The 23,984-nt window shown below is 39.4% G+C and overlaps 1 protein-coding gene across 3 annotated transcripts in view; it reads left to right on the top strand.

The window, feature by feature from the left end:
* The window catches only part of UGT8 (UDP glycosyltransferase 8), an 80,375-nt gene that overhangs the window by 15,208 nt on the left and 41,183 nt on the right, over positions 1-23,984 (top strand). For 2 of the 3 annotated variants that reach the window (XM_023636653.2, XM_023636654.2), the window contains exon 2: positions 11,717-12,540. In XM_023636653.2, coding sequence (XP_023492421.1) covers positions 11,719-12,540 — 822 coding nt within the window. In that variant the 5' untranslated portion in view covers positions 11,717-11,718. Of the gene's footprint in view, positions 1-10,513; positions 10,538-11,716; positions 12,541-23,984 lie in introns of those variants that run through there. The other variant, XM_070259712.1, reaches the window with a different exon arrangement.

Raw genomic sequence — 23,984 nt, 5'->3', positions numbered from 1 at the left:
GGTGGTTGATTTGCATCAAAATCTCCTGCTGCTTATTAAAAATGCAGATTTGGGGGTTTCTCCCCAGGTTTCATAACAGCCTGTGTGAAGAGATGCTGGAATCTGCATTTTCACTAGGCACCCCGGGGGATTCTTTTGGATATGAACGTTTGAGAACCATTAGGTGATTAAATTTGTGTGTGTAATATGGTTAAATTTAGTCACCATCATCAAGCCTTAATTGGATACATATTATATACAAGGTCCTGAATGCAATGTCTGTTGGTATCCATATTATCCTATTTGTCTTTCCTCTCTATTTTCTTGTTTTTATCTTCCCTTCCCACCTGATGCTTTCGGAGAAGTGCCCCAGGTGGGCCCGGGCGGGCTGTCACTGATGAGCGAGCAGCATTGCGTTTCTCCTTACAGCTTCACCACCTGTACTGTAGATGTCTGAAAAGAGACAACTGCAGATACTGGTGGGGTAGGAAAGTGGTGAGTGCAGCTGGCTTGGAATGCTGCGACAGCAACACAGCAAAAAACGACAACAACAAAAATTCTTTATAACCTCTGTTTCGAGAGGAGGGTTTTGTGTGCCCCTTGGCGCTCATCAGAGTCCCCGGTGCAGAATTGAAGTTTTTGAATGGTATCGCCAGTGGTTTATTCCTTTCAGTACTTTGTGTATATAAAGAAAGACCTGCTTGTGTGGTACTGCTAGAAATTTATGTGCCGTATTTTCTGTAAGGTGACATGTTGCTATAGGGAATATAAGATTAATAATAGAATATTTTCCATCATGCCCTTTCAAACGATTTTGTTATTAGACCAATAAAATAAAATAAAAAGCAAAATTGCCTGTGTTAGAAATTTTGACTAAAAACTTTTGACAAGCAGCTTTGGATTAATTTCTTTTATTAAATTTGTGAAATGGAACCAAATTTCTTCCTTTGCATTCAGCATATTCCAGTTGTATTTCTGTAGTTAAACTATGCACTACCATACAAATAAATAAGTTTCTTTAATTTTTCTGAATGAACCAAAATCATTAATTTGGTAAAATGTCAGACTTTGAAAATCTGAGAGTTACCTGTCCTTATTTATTAACCGTCAACAGCCAGCTTGAGTTGTTCTACTCCCAATCTAGTGTTTTCCCCCAGGTTGCACTCTTAATTAATTAAAGATGCCAGACTATTGCCAGATCATCACTTTTTGTGTGGTGGGGGAGCATGTGCCAATAGCAAGTGGCCTTCTAAATTCTCTCTCCCTGCCCCCCCACCCCAAGGCAAGATGTTCCCATTTCACAGTATGAACTTAGGGGACTCTTTGCTTTCGTAGTTTATTTACAAACAGACAGTCATAATTAACTTCAGAACACAAGATAGTGCCTACCCATGAAAGCTAAATATTTAAACCTGGGCTATTTAACAGCCCTGTAGCAATAAAGCTGAGTTTCCCCCTAATTTTCCCTCAGTGACAATATGTTTTTTCAGCTTTATTTTCTTCCTCTCTTCACATGGTGGGATAAAAGTGGATTAAAAATGAGTACAAAACTCTGCAATGTCCTAGATGCTAGCTAGATCTTTCTCAAGTTCTCATCCTCAGTCTTATTCTCCTTTATCTGTAAAATGGGAACAACTATTTTTGCCTTTGTATGGTCTCTCTGTAAATTAGATAATGCCCATAGAGCCTGTGATGCAGGGAAGGACATGGTGCATAATACTGCTCTTTCAAGAGCTGCTGTGTACTGATAGTTTTGTGTTAAAATGTAGATCTGAGCTATAGGGTGACTAGCTCATTCTGGTTTGCCCAGGACTTTCCTGGTTTTAGCATTGAAAGTCCCCTATCCTGGGAAACCCCTCAGTTCTGGGCAAACCAGGATGGTTGATGACCCTAGTGCTGGAAACAGAGACTCAGTATAACAGTGGCTTCGAAAAGGTACTTTAGTTGCCTCGCCACAGATAATGGTCACAATGGACATGAGTGGGCAGGGCTGATATTCTGGTTCCACAGTGTCTGCTCAAGTATCTTTGTTATTACACCTTGCCTGGTTTATACTTCTCTCTGCATGGTCCAGGATGTTAATCATTACCACGTCCTCATTCCATCCAGCAGGAAGGTGAAATCTCCAAGGGCATAAATTAGAAATTGCACATATCACTTCTGCTTCCATCCCGTGCCTGTTTACTAGAACTCACTTATATGGCTAAAACTACTCCTCGAGAGGCTGGGAAATGGTGGTAGTATTTTTGGCTGTGAGCCAAGCTAACAGGATTCCGATACTAGAAAAGGAGTAAAAGATATGCCACAGCTGCATCTGACATGCTTATGTGTGGCAACAAATTTCAGCTGCCTTTCATAGGCTTGTTACTTAATATAATGGTAATTTTCTTGGTTATTTACAACATTGCTGTGAATATGTAAGAAGTTAACAAATAAGATGAAAAAAGACCCCTAGATTAAGAAAAAGTAATAAAATCTGTACTTTGACTTCTCCTTTTGTCCCCCTGACTGCAGTACCCATCACCCCAGAGGTTTTCTCTGCCATCGAGATGTGTAACTAACTTCAGTGCCTTGGGTAGAAGCTTTGGATTTAGAATTTTGTTCAGAAGCAAAGCAATTGGTGTAATTACAAGTTTATTCATTTAAAATTAAAGGAAAAAATATAGGGCCGTTAGTGGAGGTGCCTTTGGTCCAACCACATATCCTGGCTCAAAATCACAGTCACAGTCACTCATTCAGTACATCTTTATTGAGCATTTACCACATGATTAGGCAATGAGAATAAAAGAGTTAAGATCTTTTACTAAAATCTCTACCCTTTTGGAGGTTAAGTTGCACTAAAGGGATACAGAAAAATGGATTTTTAAAATTTATATATATTTAAAATTTAAAAATTTAAAAGCACTAGAAATGATGCTCGATTAGTGTTTACTTTGCTGGATTTATTTTTTGTTTTACTTACAAGGCTTCCTTACAGAAGGTGCTCTGAAGAAAGATGAAATTACTCTAACAGTATTTCATGTGGTACTGAGGTTGACCTCAGGCGGCAGTTATGATTGATACACTTTTTCATGTTATTTCAGTCCACGTAATACTAAATGCCAGGGAAACTTAAAAGTCTTAAGAATTTCAGCTGTTTGCCTTGCCAATCTACGTAATCTGCTTTGGGGACTAAATCATCCACTTCAGTTTTCTAAATAACCCAATTCACCATGTACAGACACAATTTTAAATTTCCCATTAGGCCTTATTTTGTTTTTCCTTTAATGTGAAAACACTTTAGTTCTTGTTTAAATTGATAGACTATAAATTGCTGAGCTGCCAGGATGGTAGGTGGTCAAAACCTAAATTTTTTCCTGTAGTTTATATGCTTGTCGTTTTTTCCCCCTATATAGTTCATCCTCTTCTGTGCTTTCCACTTCAGAGTAATTAATGATCTAACCCCAAATAGGAAAAGCCAGAGGAACGATTCTTTCAAGTGGTGGCCAAAGGTGATCCCCCTAATTTCTTTTTTAATAAGTAGATGGAAATAGCATTTTAAAGTAAGAGGTCTAATATGGTGTTAGACTCTGGTATTTTAGACTCTTGTTTGAGAAAATGGGAAAAATAAGAGATTCATATAGTCTATTTTTCATCTTTAAAAAAGTCTCAGTAGTATATTGGGGTGTTCTTGTGTCAAATTTTATCCATGTTTAGGAGCAGCAAGAATACAGCTAATCTAATTGCTCTTCTTTCTTTTTTTTTTTCTGCTTTATTTCCCCAAACCGCCCCCCCCCCCCCGGTACATAGTTGTGTATTTTTAGTTGTGAGTCCTTCTAGTTGTGGCATGTGGGACGCCACCTCAATGCGGCCTAACGAGCCGTGCTATGTTGGTTCGAACCGGCGAAACCCTGGGCTGCTGCAGTGGAGCACGCGAACTTAACCACTCGGTCACCAGGCCGGCCCCTGTACTTGCTTTTCTGCTCCTCTGAGGGTTTACAACCCTTCCTTTGGCTTGGAAATGAGTGTCTTGGATATGCAACATTTAAGTAAAGCACCACCTGATTTGCTTGTTGTTTTACCCAAATTAATTCACACTGAAATGTTGAGTGGCTTTCCTCTGGTGAGGGATGGGCACACTTACTAAAACTGGCATTGTTTCTTGTCTTGAATGCAGGCATAGAAATAATTTTTAATGTAAAGAAGAAAGGGTGGGCTGATGTGAAAAATGAAATTTGAAAATGAAAATCATGAAAATAAAAATTTGAATGTTGGATGTTCTTCGATACTCTGGCAGTGGGGTGCAGTCAAGTAGCAGTAGCATCTCAAAAGCCAAGGGAGAGTTTGGAGGAGGAGGGGATCCGTAGTGTCTAGTGTTAGAGAGAAGTCCCGTCAGGTAAGTGCTGGGAGAAAGGGCATTCGTGTGAACACGAGGAGGTATGTGGTGCCCTTGATGGTGAGCGTTGGGGCAGAGTTGTGGTGGAGTCAGTGCAGACTGTAATCGTTGGGGGGATAAGTGGAGCCCAGCAAATAGAGACGATGTTCTACGGCACTGGACTCCCAAGGGAGAGTGAGAGGAAGGCTCCAGCTCAAGGGGTGTGTAAATTCAATGAGTATGTTATAGATATTATGTATTTTTGGTAGATAAATTCAAAAATCCAGAAATATATAAATAAGAAAAGAAAACAAAATCACTTAATTTTACAATCCAAATTTACTACAGATAAAAGTTTGATATTTACTTTGTTTTCATTTTAGTCATTTTATGTATACTTGTATGTATGTTATATATATAATTTTGTTTCTTGCTTTCTTAGTGTTATGAGCATTTTCTCATACTAAAATTTTTTTAAAACGTGGTTTTTGGTGGTTCTGTAATATTCCATTGTAAAATGTACTATAATTTGATTGAGCCTCTACTGCTGGATTCTTTGTGGTTTCTGGCTGTTTGTTGGTGGAAGTGAATTCAGGGAACATCTTTGTACATACGCGTTGGCATTTCTGATTTAGAGTAGTCTCATAAATGTAAAATAGTGTGCCACTTGTTTTTCAGAACCTTTTATCCATTTACATTTTCATTAACTGCTTAAGACTATGGTATACCTTTGCAAGGGCGGAGCATTATCATTAAAAATGGCATCCTTGCTAATTTTATGAAAGTAAAATCTGGTTTTTCATTTGTTCAGTCATTCAGTGAGTTTTAAGCTCCCTGGGACTGGCTGGGAGGGTGAGTTCGAACTGTGCGGGGGTGGGTGTGACACATTCATGACCAGTGTCTCCAGGATGCACAGATGGCGAGCCATGTGCACCTGCCATTTACCAACATTAGGAGGGTTTTACCCTGAGTTGTCAGTTCTAATCCCTCTTCGGGCGGACTGTCCACTTTATCTAGAGAACTGATCTGCATTTTTCTTTTGGGGGTAAATGCGCCCGCCCCTGCTTTGCCCTGTGGGAGTGAAGGGAGCTGTGGTAGAGGGAAAACTGGCGGGGCTCCTCTTTCGAGAGATCCTCCCCTTGGTTTCCTCCTACCTCCCGCTACTGCCCTCCTGACACATCCACTTGTCCATTTATGCTCTCGGCTGTTCTGGAAGCACTTTTCATCTCTGCGGGGGGCTTCTCCTCTGTGTGTCCTGGGTCCTGACTTCCTCCAGTCACTTTTATTCCTCAATAAGCCATTCTTAGCATTCATTTTCTACAAATTTGTCAAAAACCCCTTCCACTGATGACTGTGGCCCTGCTCACACCCCGTCTCCTCACACCCGTCCTCAGAGACTTTAGGTCTTTTTCCGTTTTCTATTCTTTGCTGTAACTTCCAAAGGAGCTTTGGGAGGAAAGGAGTAGAACACTTGCATTCAGTCAGCCATCTTGGACTGGAAACCTCTGCTCCAGATGTTTTACACATTCCAAAAGTATTTAATGATTATGTATTCAATCTAGTGATATTTGTAATAGTAGCTTTTTTTTTTCCCTTTATGCTCAGAATTTTTTTCTCTTTCCAGAGATCAGTTAAAGCTCAACACTTTTAATGGCTTTATTTAGGAATTTTTTTGAACACTATTTGATCTGATTTACTTTGGGAAATGTCTAAGGTAAATAATTTAGTGATCTTGTTTCTCAAATATAAAGCCAATTTGTAATACTTCATATCAAATATGTTGTTCCTTCCTCATCTACTTGCGGTATTTCCTTCATCCCATATTATGTTCATATTTATTCAGGAAATTCTTACAGCCTACCTACTCTCATTTACTGATTTGAACTAGATTCTTGGGCTAGTTCCAGAGTGTTTTTTAGAATACGTTTTAATATTTACCTTGCTGTCCCAAGTCATTACTGTTTCTTTTTCAAAAGTGTATTCTCTCTTCTTTGCTTATTCTAACAAATGAACATGGGTATAATTTGGTAAAATTCCAAGCAAAACAAAATAAACCGTCCAGTAGGATTTTGAGAGGAATTTGTTCAGTCTATTTATAATATCAGAAGGATTGGCTTTTTTGGAATATCGTCTTCCATTAAAATAGTACAATATTGCTATACAGTTAGTGTTATTTCTATGCATATATCTTCAGGGAAAGGCTTGCTATACTTAGCATAGCCAACAAATATCCTTTTTAGTTAATTTTTTGTTTTTTCAGGAAGATTAGCCCTGAGCTAACATCTGCCGCCAATCCTCCTCTTTTTTGCTGAGGAAGACTGACCCTGAGCTAACATCCATGCCCATCTTCTTCCATTTTATATGTGGGGCACCTGCCACAGCATGGCTTGATAAGCAGTGTATAGGTCTGTGCCTGAGATCGGAACCTGTGAAGCATGGGCCGCTGAAGTGGAGTGTGTGAACTTAACTGCTACGCCCCTGGGCTGGCCCCGCCTTTTTAGTTAATTTTAAGGGTATTTTATCTACTTTATTGTTATTGTGAATGAGATCTTTTTTATCACATGTTATTTAAAAATGATACTTATTAATTTTATTAAGAGAAGAGTAGCTATGTCCATTGTAGAAAAAATTAAAATCCTTTATAGTTTGCACTATTCAGACAAAAACACTGCCCTTTTGGTCCTTATCGTTCCTTTGTATGTATACATAGATATCTTTTACAATAGTACATGCTGTATGTCTAGTTTAGTAACCGAATTTTCAGTCATTAGTAAATCTTGAATATCTTTCTATGCCGTTAAATATTCTTTGGCAAGATTATTTTACTGGCTGCATTGTATGAATGGATGATGATTTATTTAACCAGTCTCCAGTTTTTTGGGAATTTAACATATCTCCAAAGGCTTGGAATTAGTAACAATATAATCCTTCCCTAAAGAATGACTTCATGAAAATGCTTATGGAAATTAAATGTCTATTATGTATGTATGTCTAATATGTGTGTATATTGTGTATGTTGTAAGCATGTTGTTTTTCTAAGATATTTTCCATTTAATTTTGTTTATAGTGCATTTGGTACATCCACATCCTTTTTTTTATTATTTTTTTCTCCATTAATTTAAGGGTTTTTTTCAGGTTGCTTAAAATTTTTTTCTTAAATTAATCAACTTTATTTTTTAGAGCAGTTTTATGTTCACAGCAAAATTGAGCAGAAAGTGCAGAATTTGCATATACCCCTTGCCACCACATATGCACACCTTCCTCCACTGTCAACATCTTGCACCACAGTGGTACATTTGTTATGACTGATGAATCTGCATCGACACATTGTCTCCCATAGTCCATACTTTACATTAGGGTTCACTCTTGGTGTTGTATATTCTGTGGGTTTGGACAAATGTATAATGACATTGCACGTCTTACAGAATAGTTTCACTGCCCTAAAATCCTCTCTGCTCCACCTGTTCATCCCTCCCTCTCCTGCAACCCCTGGAAACCACCAATATTTTTACTGTCTCCCTGTTTTGCCTTTCCCAAAATGTCATGTGGTTGGAATCATACAGTATGTAGCCTTTTCAGATTGGCTTCTTTCACTTAGCAATATGCATTTAAGTTTCCTCATCTTTTCATGCCTTGATAGCTCATCTGTTTTTTAGCACTGAATAATACTCCATTATCTGGATGGACCCCAGTTTATTTTTCCATTCACTTGCTAGAGGATGTCTTGGTTACTTCCAAGTTTTGGCAGTTATGAATAAAGCTGCTCTAAATATCTGTGTGCAGGTTTTTATGTGGACAAAAGTTTTCAGCTACTCTTGGTAAATACCAAGGAGCACAATGGCTGGATCATATGGTAAGAGTATGTTTAGTTTTGCAAGAAACCACCGAACTGTCTCCCAAAGTGGCTGTACCATTTTGCATTCCCACCGGCGATGAATGAGAGTCCTGTGGCTCCATATCCTCTCCAGCATTTGGTGGTGTCAATATTCTGGATTTTGGCCATTGTAGTAGGTGTGTAGTAGTTATCTCATCGTTGTTTTAATTTGCACTTCCCTGATGACAGATGATGTGGAGGCTTTTTTCATATCCTTATTTGCCATCTGTACATCTTTGATGAGGGATCTATTAAGGTCTTTAGTCCATTTTTTTTTAAAGATTTTATTTTTTCCTTTTTCTCCCCAAAGCCCCCCAGTCCATAGTTGTATATTCTTCGTTGTGGGTCCTTCTAGTTGTGGCATGTGGGACGCTGCCTCAGCGTGGTTTGATGAGCAGTGCCATGTCCGCGCCCAGGATTCAAACCAACGAAACACTGGGCCGCCTGCAGCGGAGAGCGCGAACTTAACCACTAGGCCACGGGGCCAGCCCCTCTTTAGTCCATTTTTAAATCAGGCTGTTTGTTTTCTTATTGTTGAGTTTTAAGAGTTCTTTATATATTTTGGCTAACAGTCCTTTATCAGATATGTCTTTTGCAAATATTTTCTCCCAATCTGTTGCTTGTCTTCTCATGCTCTTGGCGTTATCTTTCTCAGAGCAGAAGTTCTTATTATAAATGAAGTCCAGCTTATCAGTAGACATACTCTGATGATTCTCAACTAGCAAGAATCTCACTGTTTGTTGATGGTTGTGTTAGTCATTCTTATGCACCACAATGATGTTTATGAAATTAAAGTGCTCTCATGGTCCTTCATAATCGATTTTGTTTTAGAACAGCAGAATTACATGCTTGTGCAAATGCTGCTTATTTGTTGATAATCAGTATTTTTGCTTGAGACATATGAAGATATAGTAGACATCATTTTTAGAAGACATTTTGCCACATGAATGTTGGTATTTTTGAAGTTATTTAGAATCTATATGTACAGAATCTATGTACTGTTTCTAACCTCATTTTAGGATGGTAGCCATGAGTACAAAATTATTTTAGCCACATGTGACTAAATTAAATAAAATTTAAAATTCCCTTCCTCAGTCACACCACGTTGCAGCTGCCCAGAGGAGGCTGCCATATTGGACAGTGAGGATATAGACCATTTTCATTACCACAGAAAGGCTATTGGATGGTGCTGTCCTAGAACATGGGTAGTTTTGCCTCAAAAAAACCATTTTGTGCAATTTCTTATTTTGTAGGAATTACTGAAATAAAATATTAAAATAAAAAAAGGAAGAATAAAATAAACACAGTGAAAGGATTTCTTTCCCTGCTATTATTGTTTGTTTTATTTCTAAGCTATTTGTGATGGATAAAGTAATAGTGTTAACTGTAGCTGAGCCAACTGAGCGTGCTCACTGTCTGCTCAGCTAGATGCAAAACACAGGCGGGAGAGCGGCTGCCCACCTTTGGTCCATCATTCCGTATATCTTCTTGGACATGCAAACAGTGGCGGGCAGTGTTAATCACAGCAGTGAGCAGTAGCTGCTGAAATAACTGTTTTTGCATAAATCTCATCCCTGAAATTAATAACATCTGCTTAAAAGCCTCAATTTTTTTCTTCCCTGGTGTTGGAAGAAGGCTACACCAGAAACACCCATTGGAGAGACAGTACAGTAGAATAAAGGCCTGCACAGTTTTCTCCAAGAGTGGCCACCTCATTCTCTTCCTTTACTGACTTTGTGATTAATGCATAAACTTACTTGATTGCTGTAGAAACGTCAGTGTTTCCTCCAAATTTGTTTTTTTAAAGCCTTCATGTTAATTTCGTCAACATTTAACATAGGCTTATATATGTTTATAATGTGCATTACTTCTGTTTCTTTTTTTTACTTTTTGCTGAGGAAGATTTGTCCTGAGCTAACATCTGTTGCCAATTTTCCTCTATTTTTGCTTGAGGAAGATTAGCCTTGAGCTAACATCTGTGCCAGTCTTCCTCTATTTTGCATGTGGGTCACTTCCTCACTGTGGCTGACGAGTGGTATAGGTTTGTGCCTGGGATCCGAACCTGCAAACCCAGACCACCGAAGCAGAGCATGCCAAACTCAACCACCACACCACAGGGCCGGCCCCTACTTCTGTTTATGCTTAATGGTATAGTGTCAACTCATCCAGAAATAGTTTGAAAATTTCCTTGGAGGGAGAGAGGGAGAAAGCTCCTGTAAAGATAATGTCCTTTATAGTTTAACCTTGATATTGGAAGAATCTATCATTTGCCTGCTATTGATTTCTTTTTTTTTTTTTTAGGTTGCTTGAAGTTTTTGAATGTTGAGAAGGTATATTTGTTAAAACTGCATTTAGATGGTGGGAATTTGTACAAGAAGGATGGTTAATGTAGGATATGAGTAAAAATAGATCCTGATTTGGTGATGTGCATATAAATGTATTTTGAGTCCTTTGACATAAAAGTGTCCAGTTTGCGTGGATAATTCTTATTTAGATCTGTATGTGGAGGCTAACTTAGAGTCTAAGTCAAAATTGTGTTGGGTAGGGTGGGGGAGTTTCCACACTTTACAGACCCCGTGGGTAGCGTACTTATTTCTAAAAAAGAGTAGAGGATGGCTCTAACTATTGCACGTGGTCTGTTAACATGAAAGGGTAAGAGAAGCGCCAGCTGTGAGGAGATCAGCCATCATCTGACTCGCCATTTGCGCCCAAGTTGTAGGCACGACACAGGAGTGTGGTCTGGGCTGCACCCTTCATCAGTCTCTTCTTCCATAGGCATTTACTGAGATCCGGTTAACCCTCTTGAACTTTGCTATTAGAAGCTTCTCTTCTACATGATGCCCTGAAATGAATCAGCAAGCTGATAGAAATTGCGTAAATAGACGCTGCGAAGATACTCAAGGGTATTTAGATAAGGGAGAAATTCACATTAAAGATCATTTTTCCTGTTGAAAAATGTTCTTTCTGTAGAACTGCTACTTGAAAGAATTGTTTTCTAAGACGTCATCTTTATTTGATATGCTTTGGTCATAATTGGGAATGTAGCTGCTGTGATAAAATTATTTAAAAAGAGATACACATGTTGCTATACCTAGAAATCAGAACTCTTGGCTCTTCTTCCTAGGCTTAACATTGATGTTCAATTAAAAGATAAACACATGTTTCACAGATATCTCATAGCTATTATTCAAAGAAGAGAGATCTTTTGTCTTTCAATCTTATAGGAGTTTTATTTCAAATTTTAAAAAATTCTTTATTAGTGATTTAATTGTGTGCTGCAACACCGATATGTTTAAAATATATTTCAGTTTATGTCAGCTTTACTGTGAATTCTGTGCTTTAAAAAATTATCTTTCAGAAATAAAGAGGTAATTAGAATAAACATTGAGATAATTTTTTAAGGTGATCTTTAAAGTCTTAGATCATTGGACACTTTGAAAAAAAGTCTCTGTGATTTGAATGGTAAAGATCGCATTCTGTTCTAAGTAGCTTTCTGGTTGTCATTTCAGCGATGAAGTCTTACACTGCGTATTTCATGCTCCTGTGGAGTGCTGTCGGCATAGCGAAGGCTGCCAAAATCATCATCGTGCCGCCAATAATGTTTGAAAGCCATATGTACATTTTCAAGACGCTCGCCTCGGCCTTGCACGAGCAAGGCCACCAAACGGTGTTCCTGCTCTCCGAAGGCAGAGACATCGCGCCGTCTAATCATTACAGCCTCCAGCGCTACCCAGGGATCTTTAACAGTAGCACCTCGGATGCTTTCCTGCAGTCCAAAATGCGGAATATTTTCTCTGGGAGATTGACAGCAATCGAGCTGTTTGACATACTGGATCACTATACTAAGAACTGTGACATGATGGTTGGCAACCGAGCCCTGATTCAGGGTCTGAAAAAGGAAAAGTTTGACCTGCTCTTGGTGGACCCTAATGACATGTGTGGATTTGTGATAGCTCACCTTTTAGGAGTTAAATATGCTGTATTTTCAACTGGCCTTTGGTATCCTGCTGAGGTGGGTGCTCCGGCCCCCTTAGCTTACGTCCCAGAGTTTAACTCACTCCTCACAGACCACATGAACTTGCTGCAAAGGATGAAAAATACCGGCGTTTACCTCATTTCCAGATTAGGGGTCAGCTTTCTGGTTCTTCCCAAATACGAAAGGATAATGCAGAAGTACAACCTGCTGCCGGAGAAGTCCATGTACGATTTGGTCCACGGGTCCAGCCTGTGGATGCTGTGTACTGATATAGCCCTGGAGTTTCCAAGACCCACTCTGCCTAACGTTGTTTATGTGGGAGGAATCCTGACCAAGCCGGCCAGCCCGCTACCAGAAGTAAGGTTTGCTGAACTTGGTAATCTTTTCTGAATATAAAGGTCAATTTGTCAGTTTTGATTTTTAGAAGAGAGAAGATTGGTTATTGTTGGATAATGAATGCTACTTTAAAGAGTGGTTAAGAAACAGAGCCTACCAAGGTCCCTTTATTTGTGGACGCGCCACTCCTCTGGAACACGTTCCTGCTGTGAGCATTTCTGTAATGCTGACAGGCTGCTCTGCCATACAGTCAATGGACTGGCTGGGAAATAGATTTTTGGTTAAGTAATACCTATAGCATGTGAGAAGAATGCAATTAGATAGTTAAAGTGAGTGAGTGTAAGTGATTTTGCTTTTAATTAAACAGAGGTCCCTCTGTTCTCCCAGGTAGCAGCATCACAGGTCTCTACGTCTAGATTAGGTTCAGTGAACTCAGAGAAGTAGAAACCGCGTGAGTGGAGACTGTTCCTTCCCTGGCCATAACGACTGGACAGTTTGTGTCCAACTATAAAAATGAGGTAATAACTTCCATCAAACTAGAGAGCCAACTAATTTTAAGTTAGTGAGCAAATGTCGTTGTTTTAAAGAAATCATACCCCATTGTGATTTCATTTCAAAGATGGAATTAGTTGCTCTTTAACATAGCCCGTCCAGTCCCTAAGGCAAACCTAAATTCTTCTTGCTGGTTGAGTTGTCAGCGTATCCCTGTGTTCTGTTCTCCATCCTGGTTTGGTTTTATTCGGTGTCTCAGACTCACAGGAGGCGCACTTGTGTATCTGTTGTTGCCGTGGGTTTTCTAACCTCAGGTTCAGTCTGGATTGAATCTCAATGTCTGATGGTGTTTGCTGGGAAGTGTAGGGCCCGTTCTATGATTTTCTCTATTGGAATTCTTTCTACCCTTAAAATTCTGAAAATAGCCACTCAAAGCAACTCTGTTAAATTTTTCATTTCTAGTTCTGGTCATTACATCTTAAGAAATCTGTCAGGGCTTTGATGAAGAGTAAATCCAGATTTTCTCGTAGAGGTACCAGATAAGGACAATGACTGGGCAGAATTTTCTCATGGGGAAGTATTGTGATTGAAATCCACAACATGTAGACTTTCCTAATACGACCATTAGAAGTCTATTTAATCAATAATACCTTGATATTTCTCATGTAACGTGAAAAAATAGAACTTGCCAGGTCTTTGGTCCATTTCAAATAGATTCCACTGGTGGAGGCTCTGCGGGCAGGTGTTCTCTCAACACCAGCTGCAGAGGATGGGGATTAATCTCAGTTCATCTCAACCATTCATGAATTTATCCAAGCCCATTTTGAACCCTTAAGTATTCTCTGCCAGAGTCACTGTGTGATGTATTTCTCCCCTTCCCAAAGGATTTCAGAGGCAGCTTCTAAAAGACTGGGTAAGCAAGCCTGTCTTTTCTGTAACTGCATCTCCATAAGGTTACACAGGTCAGCCGTGTTGCCGCTCCTCCTCACCTTATCCCAGCCAGAGCACTGCCTGCTGTCTGCTCCTGCTGTTTGGGTGCTGTGTCCTTTCTTCAGTCACCTGATTGAAGAAGGAACCAATGATGAAAAGCAACCTTCTGATTGCCGTTTTTTCCCTTCAATGCCTGCACGTTTTTCTTGAGTTGCAGCGACTTGGACTACATAGCATAAGCACAGAATAATATTTTATGCATTGTTTTCTATACTATACCCTTTGTTAAGATACATTACGTGTGAGAATGTTTCTTTTTTCCCCTATAACTCGAGCTTATCTTTTCCCCCATGGGTCCCTCTGTCTATTAGTCTCACGATTTTGTTTTACTTTACAAGCATCTTTTGAGTGGTTTTTGGAACTTCAAATAAGGTTATTACTCAAAATGTTTACTGATTTGCTGTGATTTCTAGTTTGACACTGGCTTGACCTACTTTGTGGGCTTCCCTGTTCTTTTTTCCTATTTGGGGTTTTTGTGATGATTCCTTTGAAAACGTGCCTTTTATTTACAATAATCGCTTTGGCTGTGCCAATTAGTTAGGACACACACACAGAAACATGCACACAGGGCATGTGCTTGGCTGTATGTGGACCTGGATAAGTGTATTATTATCATTGAAAGTCTGTTAGGTTGTAAGTGTGGAGGGCTGTTTTCATTTCAGTGTACCATTTACCAAGTTCTTCAATAGAGAGTATTTTGAAGAATGATGTGTCTTTTTCTTTCAGATCTTCCTTCCCTGGTGAGGTTTTCTATGCCTAGGAACACATGAATTCCTATTGGGATTTCTCTAGTAGATCTGTCTGATATGATAAACTGTTGCGTAGGGTTCTAAAAGTTAATGAGTTTCTCAAATGCCTCTATTATTTACAGGTCGTGGTTGTGACACTAAATAGGGCCCAGCAAGTGGCCGCTTAGAACATGTGATTCACCAATAACAGCTTAATGGTTAACTGCCTTAGTATCTTCCCCTGGGAATGGATTAGGATTTCCAGATGTCTGGAAATGATTTGACAGTGGGATTTCATTTTACAGCTTGAGATGAAAGGGTAGAGAAAATTCCTAAAAGACATTTTTTAGAAGCTTCCGTAATCTTTGAGCCTACAGTAACTCTAGAGAGCATCCAGTTCAGTTCCATTTATTTAGTTTATTTTTTCCCCCTCAAAATACAAAAAATAGTCTGTCCATTTGTCACATAGGAGATTCAAAGACTTGATTGTCTCGTCCAAGGCCACATAGTTTGTGGCACAGCCAAGTGAAATGTGGATTGTTTTACTATTGATTAGATATTTTGTCAAGATGCCTGCATCCCTTGTCACTCATTTTACTCATTTACACATTTACACATTTATATAATGTGTACAAAACTATGCAGAGGCAACAATTTCTCTCATCTTTATTTGATATCGCAGAGATTGTAGGGACTTAATGTGAGAGTTGAATTAAACCATTCGGACCCTTACTCAGTGCTTTAGAGATTTACTAATAGAGGTCAGCCCGATGCAAGTGCTTTTGATTACAAAGTGTATTCGAGTAGAGTGAAGGATTTGTGTGCCTTGATAATGGAATCATTTTAAAATTCATGTTAACAGTGTGCCTAACTTCTCACATTATTTACTACCTGGCTGCCTACAGGAGGAGTCCTTAAAATATGTGGATTAAAGGGAAGAGGTGTGGGTTGGATCACATCTGTATAGGGGCTTATTTGCTCTATCATTGCAGGGTGGTAAAGAACATGAATGCAAATTTTAAAAAAGGAAAAATGGTCTGCTTTTGCCAGGAAGAAGGTCTGTAAACAGATCCCTATTTGATTAGGTCCTTTAAGTATTAAACGTGAATGAGATAATAACAGCTAATAGGAAGTGATTATAGCTTTTAGTAGTTTTATTAAGAGGTGATTATAATACCACTGAAGAATAGTACATTTACTTAGGGCATCTATTGATTATTAAAAAATTAACACGTTTCAGGTGATATTTTCTAGATGATTTTCCATTGGCTGAAGCGGTTTGGCCATGCCAGGCACTTGATTTCTGCCACTTTTCAGCTTCTACAGCCCAGAACTGTAATTGCAACTAACAGATTGTACCTTAACTATTTGATTTTCACATGGCCCTCTCCCTAACTACAGTGTGGATACCTCAAAGGGTGGATACCCTACTTATTCATCTTTGTACCCTGAGTACCTGGAAATGATAGGCACTCAATAAATGTTTAAAGTTAACTAGGAATAGTTACTAGTTGCCCCCAAAAATAGGTGATTCAGCTAGTACAACAATGTTGTTGCTATTATAACCATTATCTGTCTATTCCAAATTATGTCTACATACTATCCCAGCCATTAAGCATCCAAACATTCTAGGCTAAGTTATTTTAATGAATTAGAACAGCTATCTGATGTTAGTGATATTGAGAAAGGCATCACCGCACATTACGGAACTAAATGGTCTCTACTCTGTTCCAAATATGCATGTGAACCAGGGAGTCGTGCAAGCCAGGCCAGCTCTTGCTGTCTTGAAGGATGAGAGGTGGTACAGCACCTCGGAGGTGCCCTGTTGCCGGGCTAGGAGTATTGAGGGCGTCTTCCTTTCATCGGTTATAGAGACATTTTTAATTTAGGGAAACATAGTCCTGGGGAGAGGTACAGATAAGATAAGAGATAAACAGAGATAAGAAAGAGCACGAGACCAAGGACAGGGTCATGAGCTACTTATTGTTTGTTATTTGCCTGAACTCCCTCACAGAGAAAGGTCTTGGAGACATTGAGGGACAGATTCCTTAGATTACCCACTTGTCAGCAGATCAGGATGAGAAGAGTAAAACCAATAAACAAAACAATGGCTTTCTGTATTCCATATTCTTTGATTCACCTGGAAGCCATTATGTACTACTACATATGGTAATGAAAAGCTGATTTCCCCAATAATGAATGAAGTGTCCAGGCTGAGATACAGACCAGAGTCCTTGCGGGGATGAAAGACTTGATCCAGGATTGCAGCTGATGTGGAAAATTCCATCCATTTAATAAGATGTTACATATAAGTTATGTGATCTCATAAAATGTGAAGCTAGAGGTGGTATTGTAACTATTGTACTGTGTTGATTAAAATGTCTGCTTTTAAATAGGTATCGCTTAATCAAAATATATATCCTTTATAGTTGGTTCCATATTTTGGATACCATCACTCACAAATCATTTTTTAGAATGTCTTCATTTATATAGTACTACTATAGATTGGTAGCTATGTGGGGGTCAGAAAAGTGCGAACTATGATGTTTGGAAGAGACTAATGATTTAATTCTAATTACTAATTCTGAGCTTAAATCTTCAGCATAGCATAATATTTGTCAGAGATAATAGATTTCCTATGAGAACTCATTAATATAAAATGTTGTTGCAGATGTTTCTTGTGAAAATTTTGTAGCTTGATCATCTATTTTGTCTATATTTTGTAGTAAGAAACCAGATTACCTTGCTAGGTGAGTCTATCCAGGAAGTAAGTCAGGCACAGTTGGAACCATCGATAGCTTACTGTTCGGTTCACTGATAGGGTAATTTTCTAAGCAGCACTGTGGTTTTAAGTAGCTTATCAGTAGCTTCTGTAAGTATTATGGGCTTACAAGGATTTCCTGATAGATAGGAGACCCAAATACATGCACATTTTCAAACAAACTTGTTTACAGTTAAAATTGCAGAATTTGACATGATTTTTAAACACTTTCCCCCTTCTGCTGTTAAGTATTTAAGCTTTAAGATGCCCTATAGAATTGTTCATTTAGATATTAATTTCAACACTGGCAATATCAAGGGAAATATTTTTAGCTGATCATTTTTACAAATGATAATTTTCCTAATTAAATTGCTGTTGGCATCAGTTTTTTGGTATGCTGTTCTGCATAAATACTCTCATTCCACTTGCAATTTTAAAATTATGAAATCTCTCCTGTCAATGAGTTTGTCAGAGCTGTTCCTTAGTGCAGATTTTGACAGAGAGGATGGAATGAGCATAAGCTTCTGGAGAATCAGTGGCAGTGACAAACTATCTATGTCATAGTTTTGTTTATAGAATTTTTCATACCAACTTTCCAGGGCCTGTGGCAAAGCAGCAAAGAAGAAAAACATGGGCTTTTTCAGCCAAATGGTCCTGGCTTTTAATCTTGGCCTTAACAGGACTCTTTTGGGTGAGGGAGTCAGCCTCATGAAAATGAGGACGGCCATGTTTACCTCAGAGGGTTTGGTATATGAGAGCCGCGCAGCGCCTGGTGTGGTAGTCTTTGCTCGTCTTCTTTGTAGTACCTCTTGTTATTGAAGATGGTTACTGAATCACCATCACTTGCTATTTTCCACATGCAAATAGATGAATGGTTTCAGGGGCTAAGAGGGATGTGGAGGAAGTGTCTATGGCTTCATCTCTGCTCGTCTTTGGGGTTGGCACTTGATGCTTGTCCTTCTATCTTGGGGATGTTTATTTCTCTTTTCCTCATCCTCTTCCCCACTGAGGTAGAAGGAAAGTGACAAGCGGGATATGTGGGCATTAGACCATCTGAGTGTCTTAGGAAATGAGCAGAAGCTGATGGGTATGTCTTCTCAAGGGTGAGAGACTTAAGGCAGTAGCTCTGTGGTACTTGGGATGCTCACTTCTTTAGGCGCAGTGATAATTGTCTGTGGTTTTTCATCTTTTAAGTGGAGGAGGCGGGACTGCAGCTCCTGTCCTGCTGGCGCCACCCCATGCATTCTCCTTCTCTGCTTCCAATTCCTAAGGGAGCTTTGGGGAAACTAGGCAAATAAATGCCTGCCTACCTTCTAGCCAGGGATTCTACCCAGATTCTCCTCCACACTCAGACCCTCTGAATTAGCTTCTTAGGTTAGGTAACATAGACACCTCAAAAAACAAAAGTTTAAGATTTTCTTCTAAGATCTAGAGTGCAGACTCAGCCATCAGCCTTGCTGTTTATCCCGACTTCTTCCTGTATCTCTCTAGCATGCTCCATCGCATCCTCTGCACGATCCTTCACTCTCCTCAGTGGTGTTTAGATCAGAATCTCATGCTATTCTTGTTCAAACATGGATTGTTGGGCCAGTCAGTAGGTCTAGGATGGGTCTGCTGATTTGTCACAAGCTCCCAGGTGATGGAGATGCTGATGCTGCTGGGCTGAGGACCAGCCACACTTTGGGAGCCATTGATTTAGACTCAGTCTGTGTGATCCATAACTTTTAATTACATTATGTAATATATTTTGTATGAGAATCATTCTTTTTCTGATCATTATGGTTTTTCTCTCTTCTATAAAATTATTTTCAATGTAAGTTGTACCAACATAAATGCGTGTGTGTGTGTGTGTGTGTGTATACATACATACATATAAAAATACATATATATGTATATACTTTTCCAGAACTAGGAAAGCCCTGGATTCCATTGTACATCTGGAGAGCTCATTACCTTATAATTCTGTTTTGTGAAATTAATATGGTGCTGTTGAATTATTAACCCTGCTTTAAGATACAGGTCTAAACAGAATGTCTGTGTGCAGCCATGTTAATAATAGATAAAGTCTTCAGAACTAATACCATTCTACCCTTCTCCCCCATTTCATTCATCTCTCCCATTTTCTTCTCTCTTTTTTTTTGACAACCTAAAAATATTTTATCTCAGGTTAATGTGCAGCATTGGATCAAAGTAGGCTATGATTTTAAAGTCATATTACAGAAATGCCTATTTTCTAAAATTCTAGGAAGTTATACACTGACATTTTTTTACCTACACTCTTAATATCTAAAATTTAGTAGCAAGCAGAATGTCATATACTCTATACATAGTATTCTGTAAATGCTCACTACCTACTGCTAGATTATAAATACAAAGAAATGAGAAAGGGGTTATTTTTTAGTGTCCAGTCTTTATATCAGCTTGCTTACTCAGGAAGTACTTTTATGCTGTGAGAACCACTTTATCTTTTTACTTTGAAAACATCTCTGTCCTAAGTTTGCAAACCCTGAACTTGCACTTAAGCAAAATGCTGGTCCCTGCCTAGTATGCCTAGTGTTGGCCTGGGGCAGAGAGTTGCTTTGTAATGGGTATTTTTGTAGCAAGAAAACAGGACAAATAGCCAAAGAGAAATAGGCATTGAAGTAGTGGGATAGAGTTTTTCAGGCTCTTGTTAATCCAGAATGCTTTCTATTCCGTCTGAAATCAGAGATACAGACAACAACTCCTAGCCCCATGCAGATGAGAGATCATTTCACAGAGTGCAGGGGAGGGGGCAACGGACACACAGAATGCCTGCTTTTCCTCCATTGCCTGTGCTCAGTGATGGGAACTAGTCCCCAGAATAAAAGTGACAAAACTATGCAGACCAGAACCCTGGGTATTTGTGGTAGAAGGCCTCTTCTTTGAAACCTGAACACGAAGCAATTGCAGCCCAAGAGACCTTTGTACCATCAGAAACAATTGTGCTACTGGATGGGCATAGAGTGGGCCAGAGTGGCATACACGTAACTCCACCATTTTCTTTTGGCTTTCTGTCAAGGTAGATTTTTGTGAAGCAGCACTGATGACTGTTACAGGAATCACTTTTAGTAGGAGATTCAAGAATTGTGATTCTATCAGTATAAATATAGTCAGTTAATTAGTCTGTTAAAAGAGCATCCATTCTAGAAAGTGTTGTGAGAGATAAAAGTGCTGTGAGATGTGAGAGACATTTTCCTAAAACATTGATCTCCTTCCTTTTTCCTAAAACATTGATCTCCTTCAGAGAAGAATGCTTATTAAAATGGTCATTTACTTATAATTGGATTATTTCATACGGGTGGCTTTTTAAAAGGGCGGCTTTTCAGGAGAATTATGGTGTTCAAATTTGCATAGATCTTTGAAAACTCACTACGTTCCAAAAGACTGAAAACCTTTCGAAAGGAGTAATGGCAGGAACTTTTGGAGAACCAGCATCCCAGCTCAGCCATTTTTCTATCTCATCCACTTTCATACCGGGTCCTGCAGCACAGTGCAAAGTATGAACCTTAATGCATATATTTTGAAATTAATGTCAAATTGTAAAAGCTGATGTACTTGCCCAATTTATTTTGCAAAAATGAGATAAAATTATTTTTACGGTATAAATTTCCAGAGCTTTTATCAGTGAAAAGCAGCTCAAGTGGCTTGATAAATATTATTAAAACCTTAAACCTAACTAATTTCTCTGACTACCGTTTTCAGGCCATAGTGAGGAACAGCTAAACCAGCCTGACATTTTCTTTTTTACTGCAAAGTCCTTTTAGCCCTTTTTCATGTGTGTGGCACTGAAAAGGTTTTGCAAACCAGAAAGGGATGGATGGCCACTCTTAGAAAGGACAGGTGGCCATTTGGTTCTATATTCAGTACATGTTTCTTGAGAGCCTAATATGTACCAGACACTGGGCCAGCAATGTTAAGTGCAAGTCATAGTTTCTTTCTTTGTCCTGCTTAATAGTCTAATGGGAGAAATAATTAATAAAGATGTAAACAAATTAATAAGACGCATAATTTCAACGCTGAAATGCTGTGAAAGAAATTCACAGTGTGCACTGATAGAGAAGAGTCTTCCCAGGTGACAAAGGAGGACCCCGTGAGAAGGTGGAGCTAAGGAAGGAAAGCACTGCAGGCAGGGGACACACCCATCCCCAGGGGGGAAGGAACGTGCATTTTGAAGACCCCAGAAATGTCAGTGAGGCTGAAGAGGTGAAGGCAAGGGCTGGGGCAAGGGGCTCAGGTGAGTTTTGAGAGGTGAGCAAAGGTCATATCATGGAAGGCCTTATGCACTATAAGGGGTTTGGATGTCATTAAATGAGTTTAAACATGATTGGATTTGCTTCTAGAAAGAATCCTTCTGGTTGCTTTGTGGAAAAAGTATTGTAGGAGAGGAAGAGAGAAGACAGGGCCAATTGAGTGCATGTTGCCGAGGCTCAGGAGAGAGGGGGGTTGGTGGATGTGGAGGGGGTGCGCAGAGGGATGACTCCAGGAGGATTGGGAGGTGGAATGAACTGCGCTGGAGTTGGGGGATGGGGGATTCTTAGAAAACAGCCAGGTTTCCTGCTTGAGTAACCAGTAGATGGCATTTCCTGGATGGGTAAGACTGAGGTGTCAACCTTCGAAAAACTGAAACCAGTTTAAGAAGCAAACATTTATTTGGGATCAAAGAATTGCAATTTGGGGAGCAAAGATTCAGGTAGAAACCCAACTAGTGTCCCGCCTGGGAGTAAATCTCAGGGGCTTTTAAAGGCAAAGAAGGTAGATTGTATTACAAAGAATTTTAATTGGAGTTGGAGGCAGAAGCTGGTCTTGGCTAAACATTGATTCATTATTGATTCCATCTTCGGAAAGTCCACCATCCTCAGTCTCTGTGATCAGGATATCCGTTCTCCTGCTGACTTCTCAAACAATTGCTTGTAAAACAATTACCATTTTGGCCCAGTCCAAAGGTTTGGCCCAGTCCAAGGTTCAAGATGGCAAAACAAGTTCTCTGGAAAGTTAGCTCTGACTCCAGTTTAAAATGGCTCCCCAAAGTCAGTTTTGACGGAGGGATGAACAGAGTTTTGAGGGAAAATGCATCATCATTCAGGGGCATATTGCATTTCAGAAACCTGTGGATGTCTGAGTGCAGAGGTCAGATTGACCTTTGAATATGTGTGCATGGAGTTGAGAGGAAAGGCCAGGGCTGGGTATTCAGATGTGGGGCTGATCTTGCAGAACATGTAACTAAAGCGGTGGGAATAAATGAAATTACTTACAGAGAGGCGTAGAAGAGAGGAAGACTTAGGTTTGAGTCCCCAGCACTCCATCCTGTAGAGTCTGGGCCGAGGACGAAGAGCCTCCAAGAACTCTGAGAAGTCGTGACCTAAGAAGTGAAGCACAACCAGGAAAAGGGGAGTCTAGAATCTGTAAAGGAGTGTTTCAGGAAGGAAGGTCCCCTGGTCATCGTTGCTGCTGAATCGGGTGTTTCCATGTGTGAGTTGGGGACATATACACGTGGTTGGTTGTAACTGGACAATTTTGGTTGTTGCTAAGTAAATAAATAGTAGCAGAAGACTGCATTCATGCTCACCTTTAACGGTCCGCTTGCATCTGCTGCGTCAGTCTGTTGGTTGAGTGGAAGGAGCCCTCCCTGGGAACCAGGCCAGTGCATATAGTCAAGATCTGCAGCTGGTCCTGGGGAGGTCAGCCTACCTCTTTGGGCCCCAGTTTCTTTATCACTGAATTGTGTGTGGGTCAGTGGCTGGGGATGGGACTGGCTTTTAAAGTTTTTTCCACTCAGTGATGGTGTGAAATAGAACATTTTGAGCACCATACACACATTAAAATGCAGACTTAGATATTCTTGACTTAACGAATGCTTATTTCTGGTGCATTTATGTTGGCAGGACCAAAGGGAAGCAGATCTCTGTAGGTGCATGTCGAGTAATGGTCGTAGAGGCGGAGGTTTGCAAAGGATGGACAGAGACAGGGATGGGAAAGGGGCCATTCTCAGTCTATGATAGTGACGCTTTGACTCTCTAGGAAATCATGAGCAAAATTTGGAAAAAGTATTAAGATAAAGAGTTTCTGCTTTTTAAAAAAACTTATGATTAAAAATTCAAACCAGCGTTTGGTTTTATTTTGCACAATACAGAAAATGCATTATTTTCAGGGAATATCATTGAACTACCACTTTTATGGAAGGATATTTTCTTGAACTTTAATCTTAAAGAGAATTTTAATACTCATGAAGCCATATGCGTGATCTGGTTTCTTCTCACTTTAGAAATGACGTCTTTCGGCTTTCTGTGATAGAGAATTTGTGAATGGAGTTTGTAAAATATTTTTCTTCTAAAATGCAAAAATTGAAATTATAGGAAAATGCTTAAAGCCTTTGCTAATTTGATTTCATTGGCAAAAAGTTCATACTTAGTTGAACACTGTATAGAGGAGTGAAAAAGGAGGGAATTCACCCACTAGGCTGCCAAAGCTTAGAA

The sequence above is a fragment of the Equus caballus genome, chromosome 2 (genome assembly GCF_041296265.1).
Source record: "Equus caballus isolate H_3958 breed thoroughbred chromosome 2, TB-T2T, whole genome shotgun sequence".
Taxonomy (NCBI): Eukaryota; Metazoa; Chordata; class Mammalia; order Perissodactyla; family Equidae; genus Equus; species Equus caballus.
The sequence above is the reverse complement of the archived record's forward strand: the minus strand, read 5'-3'. Positions and strand labels throughout refer to the sequence as shown.